This window comes from Eumetopias jubatus, unplaced genomic scaffold (assembly GCF_037043125.1).
Source record: "Eumetopias jubatus isolate StellerSeaLion01/CBP00866 unplaced genomic scaffold, mEumJub1_p1.0 scaffold_7, whole genome shotgun sequence".
NCBI lineage: Eukaryota > Metazoa > Chordata > Mammalia > Carnivora > Otariidae > Eumetopias > Eumetopias jubatus.
The window spans coordinates 111,915,698-111,942,073 of NW_028274813.1; the positions used below are offsets into that span (position 1 = coordinate 111,915,698).

General features: G+C 43.5%; 1 protein-coding gene across 2 annotated transcripts in view; it reads right to left on the reverse strand.

Moving 5' to 3' along the window:
• Window positions 1–4,001: 4,001 nt before the first annotated feature.
• The window catches only part of ADPGK (ADP dependent glucokinase), a 32,020-nt gene continuing 9,645 nt past the window's right edge, over window positions 4,002–26,376 (reverse strand). The window contains exons 4-7 of one of the 2 annotated variants that reach the window (XM_028100445.2): window positions 13,077–13,197; window positions 8,464–8,660; window positions 7,857–7,955; window positions 4,002–5,549 (exon numbers count right to left, since the gene is read on the reverse strand). In XM_028100445.2, coding sequence (XP_027956246.1) covers window positions 4,992–5,549; window positions 7,857–7,955; window positions 8,464–8,660; window positions 13,077–13,197 — 975 coding nt within the window. In that variant the 3' untranslated portion in view covers window positions 4,002–4,991. Of the gene's footprint in view, window positions 5,553–7,856; window positions 7,956–8,463; window positions 8,661–13,076; window positions 13,198–26,376 lie in introns of both variants that reach the window. The other variant, XM_028100444.2, reaches the window with a different exon arrangement.

The following is a 26,376-nucleotide window of genomic DNA, read 5'->3' on the forward strand; positions in this document are numbered from 1 at the left end:
AAGTGAGAAAGATCAAGGAACATATGAACCATTTATAACAATAAGATGGACAACTTGGACACAATAGACATTTTTGAAAATGAACAACATACTAAAATTGAAATAGAAAGCCTTAATATTAAAAGTCCTATCAAAGAAATTGAATTTATAAATCAAAACCTACCCGAAGCAAACTCTTGGCCCAGATGATTTAGCTGGCAAATTTTATTAAATCCAACTTTACAAGAAGTTTTAGAAAATAGGAACAAAAGCTTCCCAACTTGTTTTTACGAGGCCAGCATAATGCTGATAATCAAAAGTGGAAAAAGACATTACAGAGTAAGGAAATGATGCCCATTATTCTGCATGAACATGGGTACAAAAGTCTAACAATATATTAGCAAATTAACATTAGCACATTAAATCTGGCAGTATATAAAAGGGTTACTATGTATATCATGACCGAGTTGGGGTTATCCCAGTATAATTTTAAATGTAATTAGGTTTACTATTTGAAAAGCAAAGTACTTTCATGTGTTAAAATAAATGAGAAAAGTCCTATGATTTCAGTAGGATGCAGAAAAGGCAATTTTTAAAAAGCCATCATGAAAACCCGGCGAATTAGGAACAGACGGGTAACATCAACTTGATAAAAGGCATCTATGGAAAAGGGTGCAGTGAACATCACATTTAGTAGTAAAACACTCAACACTCTGCCCCTAAGATCAGGACCAAGAAAAGGATGTCCACTTTTATCACTTTTGCTCAACATTATACTAGAGGTTCAGTGCTACAAAGGCATGAAATAAAAAGGTATAGACAGACAGAAAACGTCACAAAGGATACGGCTGCTTATGTAGAAAAACCCCAGGGGGCGCCTGGGTGGCTCAGTCGTTAAGCGTCTGCCTTCAGCTCAGGGCATGATCCCAGGGTCCTGGGATCGAGTCCCACATCAGGCTCCCTGCTCAGCGGGAAGCCTGCTTCTCCCTCTCCCACTCCCCCTGCTTGTGTTCCTGCTCTCACTGTCTCTGTCAAATAAATAAAATCTTAAAAAAAAAAAAAAAAACCCAAGGAATCCTAAAAATAAGTAAATAAAGGTACCACAAGGGATAACTGGATCTGGCAAGGTCAGTGTACGAAAATCAATGCTACTGTTACATACCACCAAGGAAGAATTTGAAAATGCAATTCAAAATCCATATACAAAACCGTCAAGTACTATCGACGTGAAATACTTAGCAATGAACTTACACATGTAAGCACCTGTACCCTGAAAACTACAAAGCTTTGCTGTGAAAAAGACTTAATCACGTGCTGAGAAACTAACTCTTGTTGAGGTAAAAATTCTTTCCAAATAGGTCTACAGATTCCTATCACAAGCCCAACAAGTTTTGGGGTAGAAAGTGACAAGCTGGTTCTAAAATGTGAGGAAGATACAAGACTTAGCACATCCAAGGTGATCTTGAACAAAGTTGGAGGACTTAACACTCACTACCTCATTTCAAGGCTTGACCAGAATAGTGATTATGTGGTACTGGCATTGGGATAGACAAAACAGATCGATAAAACAGAATACAGTTCATAAATCGATCTATGCTTATACAGTCATTTTTGATGAAGGCATGAAAGCAATGCAGTGGGAGAAAGAGTCAGACCCAACACCATCCACAAAAAGGCACTCAAAATGGATTATAGATCTAAGTGTAAAACCTAAAATTACTGTAAAGTTCCTAGAAGAAAATAATGAGACTACAGGCATGACAGTTCAATGCTTCAGACCAGTAAGCCAGGAAGAAAATGAGTATCTGTTTACAGACTGGGAATATATAAAGAACTCCAACAACTCCATAATAAAACTAAAAAGAATGCTCACTATTCATCAACAGGGAGATGCAAAATCACACCAGATATCTACTGGTTTCTGAATACCAGAAATACCACTACTTACCTTTCGAAATGGCTACAATTAAACATGGACACCTCCGAATCTTGGTGCCAATGAGAAGCCACCAGAACTGTCATACATGATTGGTGGGAGTAAAATGGTTCAGCCACTTTGGAGTGATGGGAACATTCTGTATCTGGATAGGCACTACCAAATGGTACACTTGACATCTGTGTAGCTCCGCTGTATGAAAATTTCTACCTACAACAAGACCCCAGAGTGAAATGTTATCACTGTGGTAGCTTTTCAAGGTTTTAAAATAGTTCTAGAGACCCAGGAAATTGCCAGTTCAGTCTGGTAATAGTAACTGACAATTATTAAGCTTTTAAATACGTGCCGTGTACGGTGCTAAATATTTTGCACAGCATTCTCCTTTAATCATCAAGAACCCTAAGGGAAGGGACCATCATGCACCCCATTTTATGGATGAGCAAAGTGAGGCTCAGTACGTCCCTGTCATACAATACTTGCCATCTCAACACCCTGCAGAGAATGTGAACTTCTTTTGATGAGTGCCCCCCCCCCACTAGCCAGAATAAAATGCAAATTCAGTCTGCATGATGATGACTGATTTGGGACCAAATTGTTGTCTCAACAGTGTTTGGCGTGCTGGCGCTCTTCCCCGGGTGTTAAACCATTTCAAGCAAATTTAAGAGTGTTAAGAGCATTTGTAGGGAGGCTCATTTCTCACCAGGCCCCCTCTTCTAGTCCAGCGGATTTTCAAACTTCTTAAGTCACACGTGGAAACCTTTGTAAAATAGTTCCAAGCTTGGCAGAGAGGCCCACGGCCCCACCTGCATTCATCCTGGCAGCTCACTTCCACAAAGCCTGTCCCAGGTGCTGGAGTCCAAGCTTCCTGCCAACGCTTCGCTGCCTTCTCGAAAGGGCGGGACGTTTGGAGGGACCCGTGCACATTCCTAACTCCGTGGAGCTCAGACACACGTACAGCTTCACAAGACCAGAAGGAATACCTGCCCTGTGAGCATGATGCATTTTGATACTTTGTGTTAACCACCAAATTGATGGACTATAAATACTTCAAGACCCATCTTTTGAAAAACACTGCTTTAAGGTACGTGCTCATTACATGTTGACATTACCCATGCAAACTGGAGAACTTGTATATACTAAGGGGAAGGCAGAGCAGACAGCTCAGAGACAGACTAAGAAAAAGTCCCGTGGAAAACACCTCAGTACTCTCAAAGTCGTCTTGGGTTTACAACAGAAGTGAGGAGTTATTCCAGTTCTTCTTCGGAAAACAGAAATCTCTTCTCACTTAAGCCTTTCTAATACAAATAGGCTAGAAGCTTGGTGTTTGTTTTTTTTAAAGAATGCTTTTTTTTTTTTAAAGATTTTATTTATTTGACAGAGAGAGACACAGTGAAGGAGGGAACACAAGCAGGGGGAGTGGAAGAGGGAGAAGCTGGCTTCCCGCCGAGCAGGGAGCCCGATGCGGGGCTTGATCCCAGGACCCCAGGATCATGACCTGAGCTGAAGGCAGACACTTAACGTCTGAGCCACCCAGGCGCCCCAGTGTTTAATTATTTTTAATGGAGCTTGGAGGCAGAGACTGATGAGGTAGCAGCCAGAAATTTCCTTAATAAGCTACTTGCTTAGAATTTCAAGCTCTAGGCTTAAATTCTCTTTGAAGGAGTAATCAGGCCTTTCGTTTTTACCCATAGCAGGGAGGGGAAGGTCATAAGTGAAGAACCCAAGGTAGCTTTGAGATTCCAGAAGCTGCTATGAGCCAGGTATGAACTGATTACCCCCGACTGAACTGGATCTGCCACGTTTATACCACTCTTCAAACAAGTGAGAAGGCTCACCGCACCCTTTCAAACTGCTGTTTTGTAGTGGCTTGGCTACTTTATACTACTGTCTTCTGTCACCTTAAACCAACAGACGACAGACCTGTAGCTTGGGCTCAGCGCAAGGGACTGCCTAACCCAGTAGCGGGGAAGACAAGAGCAGAGTAACATACAACCCACATCCTAGTCAGGATCAGAAATGATTTATACTTTATTTGGCTCCGGAGTGGTGCTGGGAGAAACAAAATCAATCACAAGTAGACTTAGGATTCCTGAAATGTAAATTTTTTTTAATATATTTAAAAGCACACAGAAGTCTCCCTGACTTATAAAAAAATAAATACATAACAGGACAGATTTATTCATGATTCTGGGGCTCTGATGAGGTACAACTTTTTAATGGATGTGGTGTGTCAATGTAAAACAAACATGATGTTACACACACAGAAGCGTATTCCAGTTGTAAAAGCAAATTCCTTCGAGGATTGGAGTGAACCACGATCGGTCTTCCACTGTGGAAGGCGTATCCAGACCTGGCAGCTGGGACTGGGCCCAGGCACGGTGGGCTCTGAGCAGCCATCCCACAACCCCGGGAGCCAGGGCAGAAGGCGGAGCCCAGCAGCCCCCAAGGCCACCTGGCAGGCAAGCCAGGCTTCTGGAAGGCCTCCGTCAAAGGCTGCATGAGGCTCCCGGCCTCAGCGGTGACTATGAAGCACAGGGGTGATTGTTTTGTCCTGACTTGTGGCTATCTTAAGTTCGAGAGAAGACTCAGAAGCGGTGCTCATTAAGTATTTTCATTGTAACACTGAATGGAAACCATGATCCTACCCACGAGCGCGGAGCGGAGAGGGCACGAGACCCTGGCGCCAGGCTTCCCTGGAGACGGGAGGCTGAGCAGGTGCTTCTGCACCGGGTGCCAGGGGAAGCGCTTTCCCCAGCCGACATGCTCTCCACGGCGCGGTCTGGCCTGAGACACCTGACAACCTTGCATAAAATGGGGACATGGGAATCAAGTTTTACCCCAGTAAAACACACAACATAAAAAAAACCAAAAATCCAGTCTCGTTAGTAGATAGCTAAATTCTGAGGAAAACCTGAAATGTTTCTGTGTAATCGTCAACAGGCTGGAATGTATCTGGTACAGTTGAATCTGTTGTTTCTTTGGCTATCTATCTTTCAATTAGATCTAGAAACTTTTGACACGCCTCCATCCTATTTTTCCTGTAATTCTTAAATTGGGTAGCTCTCCTTCAGAAAAATTACTTCCTAGGAGTGAGGGCGACTTCGGAATAGAAGAGGCCTTCAGAGGAAATGGCATCTCCAAGGCCCACCGTTCGAATGGGATCTTTACACACCAGGACTGGTGTGAAGTGGAAGGATATTCCCTCCCTGTGCCACTCTGCTACTGGCTCGTTGGGGTTTATCACGATCCTCGAGCCCACCTCCGAATGGGAAGTCATGAATTCGTGGGGTGCCCGCAGGGACACGCGGTTGGCGTCTATGGCTTCCATGGCGCAGGCCTGCGTCCCGGCCACACGCGCTCCTGCGGCCACAGCCGCCAGCTGGTTGGCCCAGTGTCCGTCGACAGTTGCCAGGATGTGGTACACCAGCGTGTGGAAGTGGATCCTGGTGAGGTCTGAGGCTCTGCTTTTACTCCTCCCATGTTCCTTCAAGATCCAAAAGAGGATATCACTGACCATGCCCACGTCGGGGACGCCATTCCAGGAAGAGAGAGAGGAGTGAGGTCCCGATGCCGCCTGGCTGAGGAAAAGCAGCTCCTGTTCATTCAGGCCCAGGGAAGTCACCGCAGGAAAGACCTGCTAACAGAAACACAATGGAGGTCTCTTTCTGATGGGAAACCCAGCTCCTAAGAGACCCGAGGACACAGCCCATGACTATGGTCTGGGGAAGGCAGGCCGTACAGCATCTCTCTTCCTTCCCACGAGACTCCCTGCCCCGGAAGCACATGCTGGGGAAGGGAAGGTCACAGACGACTGCTTTGGCCATGACACCTCTAACCGCACCTTCATTATCACTTGGGATAAACCCAGAAAGTGGCAGTGACACTGTTGTAGTGACACTTCTGCTATATTCACTTAGACAAAGGGCAGAGGGGCACCTGCTTCCTATTTCCGTCCATGGTACCTCGCTCGAGACTTTGCACGCACAGCAGCCCCTCTGCCTACTGGTGGGTGCAGCAGGTGCCGTGCCAGTGAAACAGAGAAGGCCCTGTGGCACACAGGGTCCCATGGTTCCGTGTACACAACCCCAAGAAGCAGGGAGAAAGGTCTCCTGTTAGAGCTAAGCTTTTTAAGCAGCTGTGGGTTAGGGAAGGCCGTATTGAGTAATAATAGTGTGCAAAGGGCACTGAACAGGAGCTGCTGAGACGGTTTTAGTCTTAAAGGAACCACTGTGTCGATCTATCTCTGACCTGGCGGAGCCAGAGAACTGCACACACGGTGAATGAGGAGCCCCTGGAGGGAGAGGGGAAGGGGTACGTGTGGGTGTATGCATGCACGCGTTTATTATTTAAAAACCGGTGGCCTGTACCTTTGCACTTCCACGTATGGCATGTGCTGTGCCAGGCCCTGAGCGGGTGGCTTTATTTCATTCAGTTCTTACCATAACCCTCTCAGAAGGAGGAATCGCCTCCATTTCCCAGATAAGGGGCCTGAGGCTCAGAAAGGTTAAATAGATACACAGAAAACGAAATAAACATGGCTTTTTTAAAAAGCGGAAAGATAACCTTAAAGGAGAAATGCAAATTGAAACCTCTACTGAGAAACACCAAGTGTGAATGCCGACGTAAACCACGGCGTGTGGGCGGCGACTGCACGTGGTATTTGGGAACTCGCCACATGCTACTCACTTTTGCTACAAACTTGAAACTGCCCTAAAAAGTAAAGTCTATTAAAACCCACAGTTATTCTCAAATATTTTTCACCTGTCAGACTGGTCAAAGAATGTATGTTTCTAATCACGTTCTGGTGGCAAGGACATGAGGAAATGAGCATCTGTAAAGAGTTCTAGCGGGGGTGAGTGGGGATAGCTCCGTGGAAGGCACCTTGGCAGCATTACACCCACAAGGGCCTTTTCTGCCTCACCGAGCACTGTGCTTCTGCAAATTCATCAGACATATGTACCTGCTCACGGGGAGATGAAAAGTCCTATACCAGGTTCTCTGCTGCACCACTGTCTGGGATAGCAAAGGACAAGAAACCAAGATGCCCACCGATACGGTGCAGGGTGAATAACCTGGGGACCCCACACGCTCCCTTTCATTGCCTGGCTATGAAAAGACAGCATGCTCCCCAGTGATGACGGAGAAAAGGCCTCCAAAATCCAGTCAGTGAGAAGAAGCAAAGTGCAGAACAGTCCATATTCCATACATGGTGCTATCTTTTGGGGTAAAAGGGACCAAACATGAAGGATATATCCCCACGTCTGCTTCTATTTATACGGTGACTCTGGAGGCATAAGGATGAAACCAAGAAGATTCCTAACAGTGGGTACAGGTGGTGGGAGGGAGACTTCACTATGTATCTTGGTATTATTGGGGTTCGAACCATATGAATATATCACCCATTAAAAAGGTTAAATAATAATAAAAGGTTCTGTAACTAGGCTAAGTTCACAAACCTAGAGAGCAGCAAGGCGGGCACGCCAACCCTGGCTTCCGAAGTCTGTGCTCTGAAGCACCGCACTCCAGGGTCTAATCCCTGCTGCCGACCGGAGGCACGAGTCGAACACCTTGGTGCCTGGTGGTGAGGGAGTGAAGCTCCCCCAAAGTTCCTCTCCTCTGAGCTTCTGGAAGTTCAACTGAAAGCAGCTGAGCTGGGCTGTTTTCTCCTTTGGGTTCTACCACAAAAACCATTCACGTCCAACTTCTCCATTCCAGGAGAAACAGGACCCACAAATCCATCAGTGATGCTGCCGTATTGCTAACCTAGTAGGAGATCCTGTTCCAGAACGACTCTGGCTCCTTATTTGGATCTTCATGGACCCAGGTCTGAGTGACAGAACATCCACACCTCAGTGAGCTGGCCCCTGAGCCCCAAGAGCTAGCCCCACCGGACAGGTGGGTGAGGGCCACAGAAGGCCCCACGTACTGCTGCTGTGGTTACCTGATGCACGATGCTCCTCATGAACTCCTTGTTGGTCATACTGGCCAGCTCGAGGTGAACTGGAATACCAGTGGGGATGTCAGAAATGGAGGTCACAACCTGCCAAGAGAAGAGCGCAGTGGTGCCATTAGAAACAGAACTCACGCAAGAGGCAAGAAAGGGTCAAAGCCGGGAGGCGGTGCCTCTGGTCACAGCCTTTTTTGCATCATGATGCAAGCTCTAAGCCCCGGGGGTCACCACAGCCTCCAGACGAGGGACGCGCTCTTGCCGATAGGGAGGCGCCGGGGTCCGACCCTTTGGGGACCAAGAACCGCCCGTGTGCTCAGGGAGCGGCCTCCTGCTGGGGGCCTACCCCGAGGAACCGCCGCACAGCCGATGTGAGGAGACGACCCGGAGGCCGCAGACCACACACACACTGCGGCGCAGCGCAGGGCGCAGGGGCTCAGGCGAGAGGACGTTCTGCCGTGCCCTGCTGGGGCTGCCACCCATCGTCCCGGGGAGGCCAGGACCAAGGACCAGGCAGCACGAGCTGCGGAGGCCGTGAACAGTGGGAACCTGAGGACCAACGCTAGCCGAGACCCGTGAGATTCTGTGACGGTGCTATTACCTCCAAGAGCCTCTTCCTCTGGAGCTCCTTGCTCTGTCCCTCCATCATGTGCAATCCAGAGAGGACCACCAGGTCTGGCTGGAACTCCTCCAGGCTAGCCACAAACACCTCCAGCATATTCATGGCCCCGTTGGAGAGGTCGTGGGAGAAGATGAATCGGTTGGCATGCGGAGCTTTTAACCAGCCCCACTCCTCCCCTAGAAAAGCCCAGTCAGCACAGTGGGAAGAAAAGGAAGAGGCTTTAAGTCTCCTGGCTGTGGGGGCGGGAGGGGCCTCACTGGAGCCCTGGCTCCGGGCAGGCTGGCTTCCGGCTGAGTGGAGCCCAACGACAGTGGCCTAGACAAGCATGGCACTGCATCCGGGACGGCGGTCAGTAAAGAAACAAATCAACCGGACCCCAACCCCAACCCAACAACACAACAAACACAGCATGGGCGCTCTATGCCTTTGTCAAGGGGCTGCCGATTAGTCCCAGGAGAGCTGTCCTGCCCACCGAGCTCTCACACACAGGACGCCTGTGCCCCTTCCCCGTTATGGAGCAGTAGCACGACTTCCAAACACCAGCATCCAGTACACAGTGTGCACGTCCCTGCATACGGAACACGAAGCACTTCCCGCCTCACAGCCGGGCCTCGAGCATCTCTCACGCAGCCGAGCCCCATGGAAGGAAGCTGACTGCAGCCCCTCCTCCCTGCTGCCCGCTGGTGGTTTCCCGGCACTTGCTCCAAAAGGTAACGTCTGGCTGCTCTAGCCTCCTCCGAGCAAGCTGCTTTGGAATAATGACTGCTCAAGACCAAGTTCAAGCGTTACTTCCTCCCTAAGTGGCTGCTGACTGCTCCAGCCTGAGGTGCACTTTCACTGCTTTGAGCATCCCCAGAGGTTTCCCTTCTCATGGTTTGGGGAGTATCATTTTACTTTGAGCTAGCTCTTCTACAGTTCTGAATGAGTATTCAAACTTACACCATTACTTAACTTGTCACACAACTGTGCCCCATCTCCCCAAACAGAATGCCAGCTCTTTGAAGGGAACATTATACGTCTCTTGATTCTCAAAGTACCTGTCACAGGCCCTGCAGAGAGAGCCCACTCAGCATCTGCTCAACTGATCCAAGCCGAGGGAGGCGAGGTGCACCCCTGGCTGGGTCTTCTGGTGGGGGGAGCAGTTTGGGATCTGTGCCCACCACAGGAGTGGCTCTCCCCACAGGCCCTGCGTCAGAATCTCCTGAGGAGCTGAGTTTTGGATGTGCACGCGGTGGGGCCCACCGCTGGAGATCCTGATGTGCACGTGGGTGGAGAACTACCCACGCAGACCCCACAGCGGCCAAGCATTTGAGAGGCGTGTGCTATGGCTGGGAGTCCGAAAGGAGGGCAAGAGACAGAGGCCTCCCCCGGGTTCCCTTGGTGAAGCCGCACCACTCTTTCTCCTCCCAAGGCTTGGCAGCAAATCTTGAAACTCAGTCAGCACAAGGGCCACCTGGGCTCTGTAAGTGCTTCAGGCAATTCCTAAATGATCCCTCCTGCCCCCGCAACCAGCATGAAGGCGCTTCCGGAGACTCAGGGGCAAGGATTTAGGAGCTGGGTTTCTACAGCTTTCCCTCCAAGTATTCATCTCATTTACAAAATTAGAATTCATACACCAAAAGCTCGTTTTTCACTGGTTTCTATCAGTTACTGGACATTCCTTCAGAAAGCTTTTCCCGAAGGCAAACCACAGCAGAGGGTTTCCTCATACTGCAGGCTGATGTGCTAACTGTTGTCAGCAAACCGCTTCCTCCTCCTTAAAACAGGCCTCTCCAAACAGAAGCCTTGCCTCTCCACGGGGAGTGTGCGAGCCCATACGGGGCTTACTCCGGAGTGTCAAGGTTGGCAGAGCCCATCTTTCCTTTACTGTGAGTTCAGCTTTACTGAATCCATTCCTCTGAAAAACATTTTATATGTGGATCATTTATATAAAAATCTATGAAAGAAGAAAAATCTATGAAAGAAGAAAGAAGAAGTAAATTTCCTATTTATTAAACCCCAACACAATGGGTTATGTCAGTTACACCAACACAGTCCTTTAATTCCTGGTCCACGTCTTATCATTTGTCCAAAGAAAACACCCAATAATGGTCCACACAGCTGAGTGCAACACTCGGACCCTGTTTTATCTCCAAAGACCCAAAGCAAGGGTGACCTCCCCTGCAAAGCCTTCCCTAACTCTGCCAACCCCAGTAGATTGAGCTGCTTCCTCCCCTGGGCCACTGCTGGTACCTCTCAAGGATAGGGCACATGATTTTGTAATCATCTGCTCGAGAGCCCATGCCCTGCAGTGAGCTGTGAGCTGAGCGCAGGGCCCACGCGTTCTGTCACCAGCTTGTCCTGCCTCACACCGCCCCTGCATACAGCGTGTGAACAAATGAATGAGCAAAGAACAAGCGAAGGAGAGGAAAGATTGAGGACTTCGATGGCCTGTGACAACAAAGAATATGGGTATGACTCCAAATCCGACATCTTCCCCACTGACAAGACTCTGCACAAGGGGAGAAACCCACATCAGAATCCTCCTGAGGGCAAGGCCTGGGGCTGCCCCTTCTGGATTGAAGCTGCTGAGAAGCACCGCCTAACTTACCCAGGAGAGCCACACGGCATTCAGAGTAAACGAATTTCCTCAGGGAAAGAGTGGGAGAGGCAAAATAAATAGGCCTCTGTGAGGCAAAGACGAGGAGGGAAGTGGAGAGCTGCTCCCTGGCTGTTCCCAGAGGACATAGGACTGACGGAACGGCCTGAGAAGCAAACCGAATGGAATGCAGACAGGGCGAGCCTGGAACCCCAATGGCCCCCTGTTCTCACAGAGCTCAGAATGCGTTTCTCTGAGCGATCCCTTCTCTCAATTTACCGTCCTGCCTTCGGCCACTAGGTAAGCAACACCTATGTGTGACTCAGTGGGTCCCCGGCCCAAAGCCTGAAAACAAGCTTCTCTGGGCAAGTCCGGCAGGGGAAAAGGAGGAAACCATCGGTGACAAATCCTCTTTGGGAATTTATTCAACTAAATATGAGAGAAGCTGGAGATGGATTTCTGTGAAGACAAGTGATCCGAGGGCTTCTGCCACCAGACTAGCTTCCCTCCAAGGGTCAGTGAAAATTTAACTTCCCATAAAGTTTCATGGGAGGCCCTGCTTTGTACTAACAAAATAAGGCATATAGAAAAGAAAAACTAAAGTGTGGGGTTTAGAAACCCCAGGATGGAGACAGTCTCCTTTCAAGATAAGCTGTGCCGTCTGCTTACCTCCACACGAGGCACAGCGGTCAAATCCAACAGCAAAATCTGGTTGAAGAGAGCAGTCTCTCCACCCTGCAGTCACCAGGGAAGCTGATAGGAACCAGGAAGGTCCCCAGGTCATGAGGTGAGCACCAGCAGGGTGCAAGGGAGAGGAATCTGGAACTGGCAGCAGCAGCACCTCCAAGGCACATCTTTAGCTCCTCTAGACCCTTCCTGTCAACAGTCTGGTTCATGCCTTTCACTGAAGGAGCTCCCAGTACCTCTAAGCCCTTGCCACAATCTTCAGGCAGTAAGAACTATCTATTCTGAGTTTCTGAGAAACTCAAAACTTGCGTATAATTAAATGTGAACTGCCTACTGCAACCTTCTGTCCATAACATCCAGGCCTAGCCCTTCCTAACTTCCTGATTCCAAGAAGCACCCAAAAGAGAACCAGAGACAAACAATTCCTTTTCTGCACATGGAGAAAAACATAATTTTCAAGAAGCACTCTATTTTCTATCTCACATTAATTACTCTAGTAGGTGAGGTTCTCTTAATCGACTTGGAAGCAGTTCACTGAAGCCTATTAAAGTAGTGCTTTAAGGGACCAATTAGTCTGTTTAGATGCTTGAGTCTTTAACTTGAGTTAATGATGTGTTGAGTCAGAAATTCAAGAGTCTGAGTTCTGAGCAGAGGAAAGAGACAACAGCAAATATGCAGATTAAATAAACAGAGTTAAAATATGTTTCGGTATTTAGGATTCTGTAAGAGTCAGAACTGTAGTCTCTGTGACACACAAAGTCTACTGGGAGTGACGCCGGATGGGCTGGATTTGGACTGATGAACACTGGAATGTTATATAATGGGAAATAATGTAAAGTGTTGCTAAATACAAACACTTCCACACCCAAGGGAAAATAAAAGGCTTCAAAGGAAGTTTGCCAGAGGCCTGGAATCCACCCTAACAGCTTGGAACAGTTGGCCAGAAAAGCCTAGGGTAGAATCCAGCACAGTGTTGTACAGATGTTACCTGCCCTTCTCTTTCTTTAGTAATAAAGAAAAACTTGGAATATGTGTGTTTAAAACATTTTCATTTTTATTCAAGATGCCAGTTTTCCTACAGCCTAATTTCTCTTGGGTTCAGGTCAGTTCTGTTTGTAGATCTGGGAATTTTCTTCAGTGTTATAATACTCTCTGTTCTCGAGATAATGGCATCAGCTCAGCAGAACCAAGAGGTCAGGCAATCTTCGTAAGGCAAGAAAGGGTCCTGCCAACTTACAAAGATCAATTTTGAGCACAGTCACACCCCAGTCGGACAACACATAATCCCCTGTACAGTCTCACACCATGACTTACTCATTTCTCTCACCTGCTTGATATTCTAAAATAAGGTGGAACTCATCCACTTCCTGCAACGACTCTGGTGGAACAAATACATTATCATCAAGAAGTTCATGCAGCTTTGGACCAACCGGACCGCAAAGAAGAACCTGGAGATAAGATAGAAGAAATCTATTAGGAGATCTGTCCCTTTTCCCATAGAATCTATACAGTAACCAACAGGGACATCCAGGCCACTTCTATTCATTTCAACAAAAAACTGGAATCCAAATCTAATTTTAAAAGCTTTTGGTTTGGAGGTTATGTAGCAGAGGGGCTAGCAACCAGGGCTTGGGCCTCTGGAGGGAATGGCCACCAGAAATGAGGGGCTGACAAAGGACCCCAGTCACACCTGTTAGATACCCACGTAGCTGTGGACTCTCATACGCTCTGTAAGTGACTGAATGTTTGTGTCCTCCACATTCCTGTGTTGAAGCCTAACTGCGATGTGACAGTATTTGGAGATAGGGCTTTTAGGAGGTAATTAAGGTCAAATGAGGTCATATGGGTACGGTCCTAATCCAGGCGGATTGGTGGCCTCATAAGAAAAGGAGAAGGGAGAGCTAGATCTCTCTCTTTCCAACATACCCACTGAAGAAAGGCCATGTGAGGACACACCAGAAGGTAGCTGCAAGCCAGGAAAGAAGCCCTCACCAGAAACTGGACCCTGTTGGAACCTTGACCTTGGACTTGCCAGCCTCAGACTTGGGACAGAATAAATTTCTGTTGAAGCCGCCCAGCCTATGGCATTCTGTTATGGCTGTCGAAGCAAACTAAGACACACCCCACCCCCACTTTCTTTTCTTTACTCACTCATCCTATGTAGGCAAACAGATACAGCATGTTGTCTACTCAGAGCTGCCCGATGAAAACAATTCTGTTTGAATTTTATACAGTATAGAAAAGGGCCTCAGAATCATAATATGGCCCTCTAATCAGAGGACCTAATTTGGGGGATCGGGCTCCCTATTATATTTGGCTGTTATGTGAGCAGGATAGCCTTCCAGAGATGGGAATTAAAGACCACTTCAATTCAGCAAGTTGGGAGGCAGATGCTCTGAAACTTTCCTTAAACCTTTTCTTCAACTCCAACCTGGGACTCTCCCTGGATATTCCTTCTAGAAGTCATTTCATATCTACTGCTGCTCCTGCCAGGCCAGCTCTGGACCCCTCTCACAGCCAGGCCAACGTGCTCAAAACCACCAAACAATGAGGGCTTGGACAGGGACGTAAAGGAAAGTCCACAGAGGTGATCAACACCACTTCAGATTTAATATGCCCCACCCAGAAACTTCAAAAGGCATTTTACTCGCTAATTAACTGCTTGCTTGTACAGCTACAACTTTACTTCTTTTCTCTAATTCCTGGACAGAACTTCAGCCTCCAAGATGAGAGATCAGAGGCCAAATTTACCCTCCTGCCCAAAACAACAAAAATAGACAAAATATATGAAACAATGGTTTTTGCAACATTTGGACACAATAAAGGACAGTGGTCCCTAACAGGAAAAAAACCAAACTGAGTAAGACCTACAAATGCCACATCAAATTACCTTAAAGGATTGTTTCCAGATACACAAAATCTGAAAGAGTTCATCATCATTAGACCTGCACTATAAGAAAGGTTAAAAGAAATCCTTCAGGCACAACTTAAATGATACCAGATGGAAATAAGGATCTAAACAAAGGAATGAGGAGCACCAGAAAAGGTAACTCTGGATAAGTATATAAGATCTTTTTATTATTTAAATCTTTTTAAAAGATAATCAACTGTTTAAAGAGCAATATTAACAACACAGGATGAGGTTTATAATATACACGGAAGTAAACCATATGACAACAACACTAAAGACCAGAGAAGAGAAATGGAAGCACCTATTTATTATAAAGTCCTTAGATTATACATTAGGTATGATATCACTGACAGCAGATCGTGATGGCTAAAAACGTACACTATAAATCTTAAAGCAACCACTAAAATAACAAAGAATTATAGCTAATAAGCCAGAAGATAATATGAAAGCATAGAAAATAATTCAAAAGAGTGCAGAAAAAGAGGAAAAAGGGAAGATAAAGAGGTGGGACAAAAAGAAAACAAAGAGCAAGATGTCAGCCTTAAACCTAATCTATTAACAAATACATTAAGTGTAAATGGCCTCAACAGCCCAATTAAAGGAGACTGTCAAGGTGAATTAAAAAGCCCCAAATATATGTTGCCTCCAAGAAATATATTTATTAATTATGAAATCTATGTCACCATTTTATTTACTTTGCAACAGACTTGTATGTTGTTGTTTTTATCTGGACACATTTTATTTATTATATTTTTTATTGAAGTAGAGTTGACACACAATGTTACATTAGTTTCAAGTGTACAATATAGCAATGCAACAAGTCTATATGTTACCTATGCTCACCACAGGTGTAGCTGCCAACACTGTAACAATACCACTGACTACAATTCCCTCTGCTGTACCTTTCACTCCCATGACCTTTTCATTCCACAACTGGAGGCCTGTACTTCCCACTCCCCTTCACCCATTTTGCCCATCCTCCCACTGCCCAAGGAATACATTTTTAATATAAAGACACCAATAGGTTAAAACAGAAAAATGGAAAAAGATATTTCACACTAAAGCTAATCAAAAGAAAGCTACAATGGCAACTGTAACCAAAACAAATTTCAGAGCAAATATTATGAAATGATTTTCTTTATCCCTGGCAATGATAAAGAGGTCAATTCATGAAGAGGATACAGCAATCATAAATAGTTAGGTATACACTTAATGACAGGGCTTAAAAATACATGAAGCATAAAGTTACAGAACTGTAATGAACAGATAAATCTATACTATAGATGAGGATGTTAACACTTGCCTCTCAATAACTGATAGATCAAATAGACACAAAATCAGTAAGAATACAGAAGACCTAAACAACACTACCAACCAACTTGGCCTGACATTTATGAAATAGTCCATCCAACAACAGAATATAATTCTCCCTCTTCCTCTGCCCTCCCCCTCCCCCTATTCTCCCTGGCACCCATGCTCTCTCAGATAAATAAAATCTTAAAAAAAAAACCAAAAAGACAAAAAAAACTTTACTAAGATAGACCATATTCTATCAAAACTAATGAAATTTAACAGGATCAAGAGAAGCATATTCTCTGACCACAATGTAATTAAAATAGAAATCATTAAAAGAGGGCGCCTGGGTGACTCAGTCGATTAAGCATCTGCTCAGGTCATGATCCTGGGGTCCTGGGATCGAGTCCCTCATCGGGCTCCCTGCTCTGCAGGGAATCTGCTTCTCCCTCTGCCCCTCCTCCCACTCATTCTCTCAATCTCTCTCTCAAATAAATAAATAAAAATCTTAAAAAAAAAAGAAATCATTAGCAGAAAGATATCTGGAAACACCCCCAAGTATTTAGAAATGAGCTCATACACTTATAAATAGTTCACGGATGGGCTAACAGCCCATCTCAAGAAATCACAGGGTTATTAGAAAGCGCTTTGAATTGAATGAAAAGAAAACTATAATATATCAAAATCTGTGGGATGCAGCTAAAGAAGTACTTAAGGGGAAATTTATAGCACTAAACTAAACACCTAAATCAGAAAATAAAGTCTCAAATCAATGACCTCAGCTTCTACCTTAAACTAGAAAAAGAGCAAGTTAAACAACATGAACAAAACTAATGAAATACAAAAGAGAAAAATCAATGAAACCTAAAGGTCATTATTTGTTGAAAAGATCAGTAAAACTGATTAAACTCTAAGCAAACCGATCGAAGAAAAAAAAAGATCACAAGGGGAAGTTGCAGAGAGGAAAGATCCTGAGTCCATCTCCTCCCACAGACACACTGAGGCTGCAACAACATAAAGAGTAACTCTCTCTGAGAACAACCTGAAGATTAGCAGAACAACTCTTCCACATTAAAGACATAAAGAAAAAGACATACTGAGAAGGGCAGAAGTGACAGACACACACAGTCTGGTCGGGATCCAAACCCCTGGCGTCCTGACCCACAAGCAGGAGGGATATCACAGGTGTGGAGGTCCTCCCTGAGGAGTTAGGGGTTCAAATCATACACTGGGCACCCCCTGCCCTAGGGATCTGCACCGGAAGGAGGAGACTCTATAATGTCTGGCTTTGAAAATCAGTGGGGCTTAACTCTACGGGAACAAGAGGGTTATAGGAGATTGACACTTCACTACTAAAGGGCTTACGCAGAATCTAACTCACGCCAAGACCCAGTGCAGAGGCAGCAGTTTGAAAAGCACCTGGGCCACAGAAGAGATCTGACTAACTTTAGGATGTGTGCTGAAGGGACAGGGATCTGCAGGAACTTTCTCTGTGAATAGAAGCATTAGCAGGTACCATTTTTTGCCCTCCTTCAGCCCAGCTGGCCTGACACTAGGAAACAAAAGTTCTAGCATTTTCTATCTACTTCACCACCACTGCTCACCCTGCTCCTGCATTTCCCTGTAGACCTGCTCTGCCCAACCTGCCCACCCGGGCAGGTACCCCCTCCAAAGTGGTTCTTACCCCACCACACCTCTCCAAGGTGACTCCTGCCCCAGGAAGGGGCAGGCCAGCCCCAACCACCAGTACCCCTGCAGCAGCCACAGCCTCTGAGCTAGCCAGGCAAACCGAACCACCAACGTGCCTACAGCACTTGCAGCCCAGACACAACAGATGGGTATGTGCAGCCCACACAGGTGACACTCCAGAAGTGCCTCTGCTTGACCAGGGGTGACTGCACTTCTGGGCCCCAAAGGATACCTTCTACACAAGGCCAGCACCTTCAAGACCAGAAGATATGAATGAGCTACCAAATACGTAGGAACAAACAGAGAGACCGACAAAATGAGACGGAGAAATATGTTTCCAAGAAAGACCTCAGAAAAAAGAACTAAATAAAACAGAGAAAAGCAATCTACCTGATAAAGAGTTCAATGTAATTAATGGTCATAGAGACGTTCACTGAACTTGAGAGTGGATGAACTCAGTGCAAACTTCAACAAAGAGACAGAAAATATAAAAAGAACTAATCAGAGCTGAGCAATAACTGCAATGAAAAATACACGAGAGGGAATCAACAGCAGACTGGAGGATGCAGAAGAATGGATCAGTGCTCTGGAAGGCAGGTAGTAGAAACCATCCAAGCTGAACAGCAAAAAGAAGGAAGAAGAAAAAAAAAATGAGGAGAGATGAAGGGAACCTCTGGGACAATATCAGGCAAAATAACATTAGCATTATAGGGGTCTCAGAAGAAGAGAAAAAGGGACAGAAAGCCTATGTGAAGACATAACAGCTGAAAACTTCTCCAGCCTGGGGGAGGAAACAGACAGCCAGGTCCAGGAAGCACAGACAGCCCCAAACAAGATGAAGCCAAGCTTAAAAGCAGCAGGAGAAAAACAGTTAGTTATGCACACAGGAACACCTAGAAGACTACTGGCTGATTTTTCAGCAGAAACTCTGCAGGCCAGAAAGGAGTCCTACGATATATTCAAAGTGCTGAAAGGAAAACACCTACGATCAAAGATACCAAGGATACGGTACCCTGCAGAACTGTCATTCAGAACTGAAGAAATGATAAAGAGTTTCCCAAACAAAAGTTAAAAGGAGTTCACTACCACTAAACTGACCTTATTAAGAAATATTAAAAAGACTTTTTTAAGCAGAAATGAAGAGGCCATAACTAGAAGAAAATTATGAAAGAAAAAAATCTCTATTGGTAAAAGCAAACATATAGTAAAGGTAGTAGATAAGTCACTCATAAAGTTAGTGTGAAGGTTAAAAGACAAGAGTAAAATCAACTAAATCTATAATAACTAGTTAAGAGACACACAAAATTTTAAAAAATGTAAAATATGATTCCAAATACATAAAACATGGGGTGGAAGGAGTAAAAACATAGTACTTTTAAAATGTGTCCAACCATCAATTTAAAATAGACTGCTATATATGGGATGTTATATACAAACCTCATGGTAACTGCAAACCAAAAACCTACAACAGATACACAAAAAATAAAGGAATCCAAGCACAACACTAAAGCCATCAAGTCACAAGGCAAGAGAGCAAAAGAACAGAGAATAACTACAAAAACAACCAGAAAACAATTAACAAAATCGCAATAAGTACATACCTATCAATAGTTACTTTATTTTTTTTTAAAGATTTTATTTATTTATTTGAGAGAGAATGAGAGAGAGAGAGCACGAGAGGGAAGAGGGTCAGAGGGAGAAGCAGACTCCCCGCTGAGCAGGGAGCCCGATGTGGGACTCGATCCCGGGACTCCAGGATCATGACCTGAGCCGAAGGCAGTCGCTTAACCAACTGAGCCACCCAGGCGCCCTCAATAATTACTTTAAATGTAAATGCACTAAATGCTCCAATCAAAAGACACAAGGGTGAAAGAATGGATGAAAACACTGGAACTTGCTGCCTACAAGAGACTCACTTCAGACCTAAAGATAAATACAAACTGAAAGTGAAGGAATGAAAAAAAGATATTCCATGCAAATGGAAACAAAAAAGCTGGAGTAGTAATATTAAATGAGACAAAATAGACTTTAAAACGAAGACTATCATGAGCCAAAGAAGGGCACTACATAACGATAAAGAGGTCAATCCCAGAAGTGGATTTAACAATTGTAAATACCTACGCATCCAACATAGGAGACCTAAATATATAAAGCAAGTATTAACAGACATAAAGGGAGAAATTGACAGTGATACAATAACAGTAGGGGATTTTAACACCTCATTTACATCAACGGATAGATCACCCAGACCAAAAATCAATAAGGAAAGTGGCTTTGAATGACAAATTAGACCAGGTGGACTTAACAGATATATACAGAATATTCCACCTAAAAATAGCGGAATACACATTCTTTTCAAGTGCATATGGAACATTCTCCAGGATAATTCAAATGTTAGGCCACAAAACAAGTCTCAATAAATTTAAGAAGACCAAAATCATATCAAGCGGGCACCTGGATGGCTCAGTCGTTAAGCGTCTGCCTTCGGCTCGGGTCATGATCCCAGAGCCCTGGGAGCGAGCCCCACATCGGGCTCCCTGCTCGGCAGGAAGCCTGCTTCTCCCTCTCCCACTCCCCCTGCTTGTGTTCCCTCTCTCGCTGTGTTTCTCTCTGTCAAGTAAATAAATAAAATCTTAAAAAAAAAAAATCATATCAAGCATCTTTTTAGACTACAGTGATATGATAACTGGAAATCCATTCCAAGAAAAAAAAGTGGAAAAAAGCAAACTATGTGGAAACAAAACAACATGTTATTAAACAACCAATGGGTCAACAAAGAAATCAGAGAAAATTAAAAAAATACCTTGAGACGAATGAAAACGGAAACACAGTATTTTAAAATCTTTGGGGCACAGCAAAAGCAGTTCTAAGAAGGAAGTTTATAGCAATACAGCCTATGTCAAGAAATAAGAAAAACCTCAAATAAGCTATTTAACTGTGACCTAAAGGAACCAGAAAAAGGATAACAAACAAAACCCAAAACAGAAGAAAGGAAATGATACCAAAGAGTAGAGCAGAAATAAATGAAATAGAGACTAACAGAACAAAAGAAAAGATCAATGAAACTAAGGGTTAGTTCTCTGAAAAGACAAAAGTGATACACTTTTAGCCAGAGTCATCAAGGAAAAAAGAGGGGACTGTCTACAAACTAGAAGAAATGGACAAATTCTAGAAACTGTCTTCCAAGAGTGAAACAGGAAGAAACAGAAAGCCTGAACAGACCAATTAAATCAGTAATCAAAAAACTTCCAACAAACAAAAGTCCAAGATCAGATGACTTCACAGGTGAATTCTACCAAACATTTAAAGAACAGTTATAACCTCTTTCTCAAACTATTAAAAAGAGAGACAGAGAAAGGAATGTGTCCAAATTAATTCTACCAGGCTAACACTACCCTGATACCAAAACCAGACAAAGACACTACAAAAACTGAAAATTACAGGTCAATATCACTGATGAACACAGATGCAAAAATCCTCAACAAAATATTAACAAACTGCATTTCAAATACATTAAAAAGATCATTCAGACCTAGCCTCAGCAATCAGACAACAAAAAGAAATAAAAGGCAACCAAATTGGCAAGGAAGAAGACAAATTGAGGTTTGCTGGGGGAGGTGGACAGAGGGACGGGCTAAATGGGTGATGGGTATTAGGAAGGCACTTGTGAGGAGCACTGGGTGTTGTATAGAAGTGATGACTCACAGAATTCTACTACTGAAACTAATATTACACTATATGTTAACTAACTGGAACTTAAATAAAAACTTAAAGAAAAACAACTAGGAATGATGGATAAAACAAAATGAAAAAAGAAAACAACAATAATAAAATTTCAAATGTGCATGTTCTGGCAAGATCGGTAGAAATCCTGACTCTAGAAAAAAGCAAGAATCTAGACATTAAAAAAAAAAATCATTCACCACAACCAAGTGGGATGCAAGAATGGTTTAATTTTGGCAAACTAATCAATGTGATACACCACATTAACAAAATGAAGGCTAAAAATCATATGATCATCAACAGATGCAAAAAAAAAGCATTTGACAAAATATAAAAACTTTCAACAAAGTGGGTATAGAGAAAACATAACTCATCATAATTAAGGCCATCATATATGACAAACCCACAGCTAACATCATACTCAATGGATCAGGAACAAGAGAAGGAAGCAGCTCTCTCAACTTTTATTCAACATAGTACTGGAAGTCCCAGCCACAGCAATCAGAGAGGAAAGAAATAGAAGGCACCTAGACTATCAAGAAGAACTAAAACAGTCACTATTTGCAGATGACATAATACTGTATTTAGAAAACACCAAAGACTCCACCAAAAAACTGTGGGATCTAATAAACGAATTCAGTAAAGTTGCAGTACACAAAGTAAATAACAAAAATCTGTTGCATTCTATATGGTAACAAACTGACAGAAAAAGAAATTAAGAAAAAAAAATCCCATTTACAACTGCATTAAAAAGAATAAAATGTTGGGATGCCTGGGTGGCTCAGTCGGTTAAGCGTCTGCCTTCGGCTCAGGTCATGATCCCAGGGTCCTGTATCGGGCTCCCTGCTCAGAGAGGAGCCTGCTTCTCCCCCTGCCTACTGCTCCCCCTGCTGTGCTCTTTCTCTCTCTCTCTCAAATAAATAAATAAATAAAATGTTAAAAAGACACTGATGAAAGAAATCAAAGACACAAATAAATGCAAAGATATACCATACTCATGGACTGGAAAAAATTAATATTGTTAAAATGTCCATACAACTCAAAGCAATCTACAGATTCAATGCAATCCCTATTGAAATACCAATAACATGTTTTCATAGAACTAGAACAAATAATGCTAAAATTTATATGGAACCAGAAAAGACCCTGAATAGCTAAAGCAATCTTGAGAAAGAGTAACAAAGCTGGAGGCTCACACTCCCAGATTTCAGGCTACACTACACAATACTATTTTAAGTGAAACAGTATGGTATTGGCATAAAAAAGATCAATGGAACAGAATAGAGAGCCCAGAAATAAACCCATGGTCAATTAATACATGGTCAATTAATCTATGACAAAGGAGGAAAGAATATACAATGGGGAGAAGACAGATTCTTCAACAAATTAGTTGAGAAAACTGGACATCTACATGCAAAAGAATGGAATTGGGTCACCTTCTTATATCATACCCAAAAGTAAACTCAAAATGGATTACATTTAGGTCTTCTAAATCTAAGTTCTGAAACCATAAAACTCCTGAAACAGATAGTAAGCTCTTGGACATCAGTCTTTGCAATATTTTTTTTGATTTGTCTCCTCAGTCAAGGGCAACAAAAGCAAAAATAAACAACTGGGACTACATCAATCTAAAAAGTTTTGCATAGCAAGGAAATCATCAACAGACTGAAAAGACAACTTAATGAATGGGCGATGTCTGCAAATGATGTATCTGATCAAGGGTTAATACCCAAAATATGTAAGAAACTCATACACCTTACACCAAAAAAACAATCTGACTTAAAAAATGGGCAGAGGACTGGAAGAGACATTTTTTCCAAAGAAAACATACAGATGCCCAACAGACACATGAAAAGATGCTCAACATCACTAATCATCAGGGAAATGCAACACAAACCAAAACCACAGTGAGAGATCATCTCATGCCTTTCAGAAAGGCCAGTATCAAAAGAACAAGAAATAACAAGCGTTGACGAGTATATAAAGGAACCATTGTGGACCACTGACAGGAATGTAACAATTTGGTGCAACCACTGTGGAAAACAGTAGAGAGGTTCCTCAAAAAATTAAAAATAGAAATACCGTATGATCCAGCACATCTACCTCTGGTTATTTACCCAAAGAAAATGAAAACACTAATTCTAAAAGATACAGTTATGGGATGCCTGGATGGCTCAATTGGTTAAGCATCCAACTCTTGATTTCAGTTCAGGTCTTGATCTCAGGGTCATGAGTTCAAGCCCTTTGTTTGCTGGGCATGGAGCCTACTTACAAAAAAAAAAAAAAAAAGATATATGTACCCCTATGTTCACTGTAGCATTATTTACAACAGCCAAGATACGGAAGCAGTCTAAATACCCACTGACAGATGAATGGTTAAAGAAGATTTGGTGTATATATATAATAGAATATTACTCAGCTATAAGAAAGAATGAAACCTTGCCATCTAAAACAACATGGATGGGCCTACAGGATATTATGCTAAGTGAATTTGGTTTTACTTCTATGTGGAATCTGAAAAACAAAACATATGAACAAACAAAACAAAATTCCTAAATACAGAGAACGAACTCATGGCTGCCAGAGGGGAGGGAAGGGTGGTAGGGGGATGGGCAAAATAGGTAAAGGGAATTAAAGGGTACAAACTTCCAGTTAAAAATAAGTCATGGGGATGGAAAGCATAGGAAATATAGTAAAAAATATTATATCTTCGTATGGTGACAGATGATAACTATACTTATCATGGCAATCATTCTGTAATGTATGTAAATGTCAAATCACTACATTGTACATCTGGAAGTAATATAATAGGGCGCCTGGGTGGCTCAGTTGGTTGAGCGACTGCCTTTGGCTCAGGTCATGATTCTGGAGTCCCTGGATAGAGTCCCGCATCGGGCTCCCTGCTCAGCAGGGAGTCTGCTTCTCCCTCTGACCCTCCCCCCTCTCGTGCGCGCTCTCTCTCTCTCGCTTTCAAATAAATAAATAAATAAATCTTTGAAAGTAATATAATATTCTGTGTCAACTGTACTTGAATTTAAAAAAGTGAACTTTCTAGAAAAAAGAGACTATAAATTATCAATATCAAGAATGAGAGATAATATCACTACAGATTCTACACATCTTAAATGGATGAGAGTATTACAATTAATTTTATGCCAATAAATTCAACAATTTAGATGACATGGACAAATTCCTTGAAAGATAAAACTGTCAAGGCCCACTCAAGAAATACAGAATCTGAATTTCTCTGTATCTATTAAAGAAATCAAATTTGTTGTTAAAAACCTTCCCACATCAAAAACTCCAGGCCTAGAGGGTTTCGCTGGTGAATACTACAAACATTTAAGGAAGGTATCATACCAATTCTACACAAACTCTTTAAAAAATACTGAAATATTTCCCAACTCATTCTTTAAGGTATTACCCTGATACCAAAACCAGGCAGACACACAAGGAAAATACAGACCTCATGGAAACTGATGCAAATTTATTTTTATTTTTATTACTTTTTAAAGATTTTATTTATTTATTTGACAGAGAGACAGTGCGAGAGGGAACACAAACAGGGGAAGTGTGACAGGGAGAAACAGGCTTCCCACTGAGGGGCTCGATCCCAGGACCCCGGGATCATGACCTGAGCCAAAGGCAGATGCTTAACAACTGAGCCACTCAGGTGCCAAATTTTGAAAACCGAATCCATCAACATAAAAAAGGAAAATACATCCGACCCAGGTGAGGTTTACTCTAAGGATACAGGTTGGTTTAACATTTGAAAACAAATGTTAATTACCACATATCAAACTGAAATACGAAAACCATTCAATATGCATTTTTTCCTCCTCAAACAGCTGGTTATCTATCTGTATTTCTGGGTATCTCTGGGGTTTTGATTCTGTGCCCCTGACCCATATTTCTATTTTCAGGCTGGTTCCCCCAAACTTGAGGACTATTAATGGGTCCCCCCTCTGTCATCGGTAGCCACATCTATTCTGCACTTCTCAAGTTTGTTTACTCTGGAATCATCTTTGTCAAGTCTATCTTCTTTGTCCTCACATATGGTCTAGCACCAAGTGATTCCATCTTATTTCATTTTTTTGAGGGAGAGCGCATGCACATGCATGTGCATGGTGGGAACGGGGGAGAGGGAGAGAATCTCAAGCAGGTTCCATGCTCAGCACAGAGCCCAACATAGGGCTCCATCCCATGACCCTGAGCGGAAGTCTAGAGTCAGACGCTCAACCAACTGAGCCACCCAGGCGCCCCTCAAATGATTCCATTTTTAGTAGGCTTTAGATATATCTGTTTCTCCCCTTCTGGCTGTTCTAATCCAAACCTTAATCATTTTACAGTAGGAAAAGAGCAATAACCTCCTTGCTGGCCTCTCCCCTCAAACCTATTCAACTCATAGCAGAGAACCTTCTTACTCACATGTTATTTTGAACAGAGCAGTAATTTTTAATTGTTTAAACCAGATGGTTTAAGACTTGAAGACACCCCCCTACTCACCTCCACCTAGAGGCCTTCATTTCCTAACACTCTGGATCTAGGCTCGTCAATACTGCCAACTATGTTTTCTCTCATCACTGTGTGTTCCCCAGTCCTAGGTACTGATTCCACAGCCCACATCCTCTCAACTGTCATGTGATATAGTATTTAAGAATGTGGGTGCCAGAGTCCTAGGTTAGAATAGTTCCATTTCTGATCAGCTATGACCGTCTGTATCCCTCAAGCTTCATGTGGAAAGCAAGACAATTATAGTACAAACCACAGCACCAACTGGCCTCAGCTGTGGCTAGGAGTAACTGAGATAATCTATGTAAAGCACTGTCCCGCACATAGTAAGCCCTGAGGAAGCATTAGCTATTACTACTGTCCCACTATTACTATATTGCATCCGAACAAGAGACCTAGGGTCTGGCACACAGGTGGTCCATAAGATGAATATTTATTCTTGCTCCCAAAATTATTCAAACACTAGTGAAAGACACAGGTTTTAATCTGGGAATTTGAC